Source organism: Silene latifolia, chromosome 3 (assembly GCF_048544455.1).
Source record: "Silene latifolia isolate original U9 population chromosome 3, ASM4854445v1, whole genome shotgun sequence".
NCBI lineage: Eukaryota > Viridiplantae > Streptophyta > Magnoliopsida > Caryophyllales > Caryophyllaceae > Silene > Silene latifolia.
In genome coordinates, this window is record NC_133528.1 from 23,408,240 (window position 1) to 23,413,806 (window position 5,567).

Sequence of the window (5,567 nt, forward strand, 5' to 3'; positions counted from 1 at the left end):
AGGAATTGTTTTGCAGACAAAGGTATAGGGCATTGTGGCTTAAAGAGGGAAATCGTAATACCAAGTATTTTCATCGCAAAGCAACGCAACAGAGGTAAAAGAGTTTCACTTCTAAATTATTGACAGTAATGGGATGGTCCAAGAGGGAGATGAGAAGGTGGCTGAAGTTGCGATTAGCAATTTCCAAAGGTTGTTTGAAACTAGTAACTCGCTGAATTTTGATGAAGCGCGTGAGGGCATTGAAAATAGGGTGACAGAGGCGAAAAATGAGAGCCTTAAGAGACCTTATTCAGGGGAGGAAGTTATAATTGCTCTTAATCAAATGCATCCATTGAAAGCGTCGGGTCTGGACGGTATGAATGGGTTGTTCTATCAGACGTATTGGCACATTGTGGGACCATTGATTACCCAAACGGTTCTGGACATTTTAAGAGGGAATAATTTCCCAGAAGGATTGAATAAAACAGATATTATCTTGATTCCGAAGAAGAAAGCTCCTAATAAGATGGCGGATTTTCGACCAATAAGTTTATGTAAAGTCGTCTATAAGCTGGTGTCTAAGGTTCTTTCAAATCGTTTGAAGCAGTTTTTTTTTTTTGGGGGGGGGGGGAGATTTTGTAGGAAAACCAAAGTGCTTTTGTCATGGGTCGTATTATTTCAGATAATATTCTCGTTGCTTTTGAGATTTTGTATCATATGAAGAATACGAGAGCTGGGGGTGGACATATGGCTTTGAAGCTGGATATGTCAAAGGCTTATGATCGGGTGGAGTGGTCTTTACTTGAACAAACGCTTATACGAATGGGTTTTCATGATCAGTGGATTAACCGTGTTATGTATTGTGTTTCGAGCGTGTCTTTTGAGATTTTGAATAATGCGCAGCCTATTGATAGTTTCTGGCCGAGCAGATGTCTTAGACAGGGGGTCGGCTCTCCCCCTATATGTTTATCATATGTGCGGAAGTCATGTCAAATTTGATACATAAAGCTATGGAGACCAGGGCGATATATGGTATTAAAGTAGCAAATAACGCTCATATGGTGTCACATCAGTTATTCGCCGATGATAGCATTTTTTTGTCAAGGCTAATGAACTGGAGGTTAATCTTGTGAAGAATATCTTGAGGTGATATGAGATGGCTTTGGGGGAACGGATAAATTATGATAAGACTACAATTTCTTTTAGCTGCGGTACAAGGGAGGCCACGAAGCAAGCTACCGCGACATGCCTAGGAGTACGTATTGTGGAAGAACAAGATAAATATTTGGGATTACCGAGGGTTGCGGGGAGGTCGAAATGCGCAATTTAAGATTCTATCCGCGAAAAGCTAAATAGAAGGTTATCGGGTTGGCGAGGTAAGTTGCTCTCTAAAGATGGTAGGGAAGTTTTGATAAAGGTCATTGTCCAATAAATCCCTACATATACCATGAATATCTTCAAACTTCCTAATAATTTTTGTGATGAATTGCGGTCTTTGGTCTCTCAATTCTGGTATGGTGGTACAAAAGAAAATATCTTGGGTGGCTTGAAAGAACTTATGTGCTTCGAAATGCTTAGGAGGATTGGGTTTCCGTGATTATCGTAATTTTAATTTGGCTCTACTTGGTAAGCAGGCTTAGCGTCTCGTGACGGATAGAAGTTGCTTGATGGCGAGGGTTTTGGGTGGGAAATACTTTCACGGAGGATCACTTATGCATTCAGAATTAGGTTTAAACCCGAGTTACACATGGCGCAGTATTTGGGAAGCTAAACAAGTTCTTGAATCGGGAATGCGAAGAAGGGTAGGAGACGGTCTTAGTACCCGTATATGGAAGGACCCGTGGATACCTAGTACGCAGACAAAGAGAGTTATATCGCCAAGAGGAAATAACGATGAAGAAATGCTTGTGGTGGAGCTGCTCAATGCTGATGGTAGGTCGTGGAATTCTCAAAAGGTTCGTTCCCTCTTTCTCCCTTTTGAACAGGAACGTGTCATGAATATTAAGTGGAGTAGTGTGAATTCTTGCGATATTTGGTGTTGGGATGCGGAGAAACACGGTATTTATTCTGTCCCAACGGCCTATAAGTTACTTATGAATGGGTTTGTATGGGAGGAGGGGCAATCTAATGTCCAACGTGAGAAACAATTATGGAATAGCATTTGGAAGATGTTGATATGGCCGTGTATTAAAGTCTTTTTCTCGCAGTTGATGAGCAATGCGTTGCCAACTCGAGCTAATTTGGTCTCTCCCATGAAGCATGATGATGACGCCTGCCCTGTTTGTGATGCTAAGACAGAGACGGTCGTCCATCTTTTGTTTTTTTTGGGGGGGGGGGGTTCTGGGTTTTGGGCTGGGTTGGGGTTAGAGATAGAGGAGGTAGGAAGGGTCAAGTGGGTGAGGGAGAGGATGGAGATGGTGTGGAGGGAGTTACGGGAGGATAAGAGAGTGTTGTCGATGGCGGGGTGCTACACAATCTGGGAAGGGCGAAGCAAAGTGGTGTTTGAAGGTTAAGGATATTGTGGAGGAAACAAGGAACAATAAGGGTGATAAGGTGAAGGTGGTAGCTACGGGTGAGGTGTAAAGGGCTGGACGATACCGGCCGGGGAAAGGGGGGTATAAGCTCAATGTGGATGCAGGGGTCATAGAAGCGACTAGTACGGGGATGGTAATTGTTTGTCGAGGGGCTGATGGAGCTGTTGTGTGAGGAGTGTCGCGGCAGGAGAGCGTGGAGATGGATCTAAGAGAAGCAGAAGCCATTGCGGTTCTAATGGGAGTACAAGAAGCTCTATGTCGAGGGTATAAAGAGGTGATGGTGGAAAGCGACTGTTTAGAGGTGATCGAAGCTTTGAAGAATCGTAAGCAGGGTCGCAATGAAGTTTTTATGATTATTGATACGTGCATTTTATACAGTCTTTTTAGCCTATTTTATGCACGTATTTCTATGCTTTTATCGTGGTTTTATGCTACGAAATGCCCCGAATTGCATACTTTGGAAGTTCTTGTCTTATTTGCAGGAATGAGCCATAAAGTAGTGAAATCAAGTCATTTACCGTCCGTTTTGCATGCATTTGGAGGAAGAGATAATTTGGAGCGGGAAATATTGCTGTCTTGGGATGCGTGAAGCTATTTCGGGAGCTAAGAGGACAAGTCAAAGACCAAACTACAAGACCAACACGAGCTGGAACCAGGAACCACTCGATCGAGCAGTTTCTCTTGGTCGATCGAGTGAACAGACGGAAGAACTGTTCGATCGAGTGGCCAACTGTTCGATCGAGCAGTTTCTCTTGGTCGATCGAGTGAACAGACAGAAGAACTGTTCGATCGAGTGGCCAACTGTTCGATCGAGCAGTTACAAGCTATTGGGCTTCTATTCACGTGAAGTTTAGATTAGGTTTTATGTTTTGGAGGCTATAAAAGAAATCTAACAAGAGGACTACGGACTCTCTCTTCTTTTTTCTGCTCCTCTTTTTATCACTTTCACATACATTGTTACTGACTGCCACTTTTGTTCTTAATTTCCGGACTTAATTCAGTAATTCTTTCCTTTCCTTTTCTCCTTTAATTATTGTTTACTTATGTTTATTGTTCTTCCCTTATTTCTCATTTCCCCCTTAATTATGCGTAGCTAATTCCCCCTAGTATGTTAGGATTAGGGAAGCCGTGGTAGCGATGTTTTAACTGACTTGAATAGGTTAGACTTGCGATAGGAATTGTATTAGGCAATTTAACTGTTATCCGGTCGAATGAATGCATGCAGGAGACCATAAATCTAGTTAACCCCGACCTAGATCGAAAGATTGGAAGGGAAGGCTTGCTTAATTACAATAGAGTATTGCAGTGAGGGCGAAAGTTAAGCTGTTTACGCTCTAGGGCGGTTTAAGGACGGAAAGGTGACGACCATAGCTCTTTTTATCAATAGTTTAATCGCCTCAGTATTCCCAATAGTATAAGATTTGATAGCTGCCACGGTAGACCGACTCCTAGCATACTCCCTTTCTCTTATTGCTAATTCCCTTTATCCTTTTTCTCTTGCCTTTAGCCTTAGTAGTTTAGTTAAAATCAATTCAACCCCCATCGTGATATTAGACAGATAAATAGACAAATAGATAGTACACCGCCTCCCTGTGGAGATCGACCCTACTTGCCGCTGACTTCTGTTAGCAGTAATCTAGGTATTTTATTTTTGGTACGAAACGACAGTATCAAATTTTGGCGCCGTTGCCGGGGAGGCAATCTATTTATTTATTTGTTTAAATTTTATCTGTTTTTAGCCTCAGGGGATTTTTCCCTTGAGGCCGTTCTGATCTTTTTCCTTGAGTGCTGTTTTGATAGGCCATACAGGTACTACTTAGACAGTTCTAGGTGAAAGACAGTCAAAGGGAAGGCTTGAGTACCTTTGACCCATCACCGATGTCCCATTATATGGAACAGCTGGTGATCCGCTACGGAGATGTGGTTCTCACGAGCACAATGCACTGTAGTTGTGCCGCCACATCTACCCTATCAATGGCCGCCGCAACAAGATCCCCCTGATATACAAGAAGAAGACATTGCGGAGCTGAAATCCTTGATGGAGACTCTTGCATTCCAAGCACAAGAATATGTCTCGCGAGTTGATAAGCTCGAGTTCAGTAGTTGCTCCTAGCGGTGAGATGGAAGAAGAAGAGATCGCGGAGCCGACATATTCAATGGTAACGCTTGTATCACAAATGCAAGAGAGTAATAAAAATATGGACGCTCGATTCCATGAGCTTGAATCAGTAGTTGCTCGGATAGCGGTGAGATGCAAGAAGAAGAAGTATACCTTCCGAGAGCGGTTCTTCCCCGAGGATACCGTGTTACCCAATGCCGAGGAAGACTTCTATGACTCGGATGACGAGTTTCTATCATATTTCACTGCCCCACACGAGGATTTCAGCACAGATACGGGAGGAATCACTCGATCGAGTGACAATTATTGGTCGATCGAGTGATTTTCCGGAGAAAGTGCTCGATCGAGTGAACATTCTACTCGATCGAGTGGAAATCAGGAGGAGACCGCTTTCGATCGAATGAAGATTCTACTCGATCGAGTAGTTTGGCCATTGGGAGCTTTGGTTCGACATTTGGGTTTGATTTTGATGACGATTTCGATGATGATAATGGATACGGTGAATCTTCCCTATTCAAAGCCGAGTTGGATGCACTTGAGGCTGCGATTTACGGGACGAATTCCACTAAGAAGGGTGTCAAAGAGGCAAATTTGAGTCGGTAATTGCTCCAAGCACGGAAGAGGTAATATCTTCCTTTGTCGATGATTCCGTCATTGAGAGTGACCGACACGAGGTAGTAAACGATAATTTATTTATTGTTTGTTTTAATAGTAAATTGCCTCAGTTGACTTTTGCTGCGCATCCCAATGCTTTACCCCTTCCCAGTAGGTCGTATAATTTGATGATTTTTCACCGTCCTTATCATTTTAATTTCGTTAATCTGAAATGGAGCCCTACTTTATTGACAATTGCTCCCGCGCTCCTATATTTTGTGGATAAATTTAGGAGCGCCCATAGGAAATTTGTTAGATTTAAATGTTTACATATCTTTATT

General features: G+C 42.8%; 1 protein-coding gene across 1 annotated transcript; it reads left to right on the forward strand.

Moving 5' to 3' along the window:
- Positions 1–1,646: 1,646 nt before the first annotated feature.
- On the forward strand, positions 1,647–2,492 carry LOC141648829 (uncharacterized). The gene has a single exon (XM_074457540.1). It carries the CDS (start codon positions 1,647–1,649, stop codon positions 2,490–2,492), a length of 846 nt encoding a protein of 281 aa, XP_074313641.1.
- The last annotated feature ends 3,075 nt before the right edge of the window (positions 2,493–5,567 follow it).

What these genes read in the sequence shown, in the direction of transcription:
- LOC141648829 (XM_074457540.1), top strand. Translation starts at nt 1,647, where the DNA reads ATGGCGAGGGTTTTGGGTGGGAAATACTTTCACGGAGGATCACTTATG.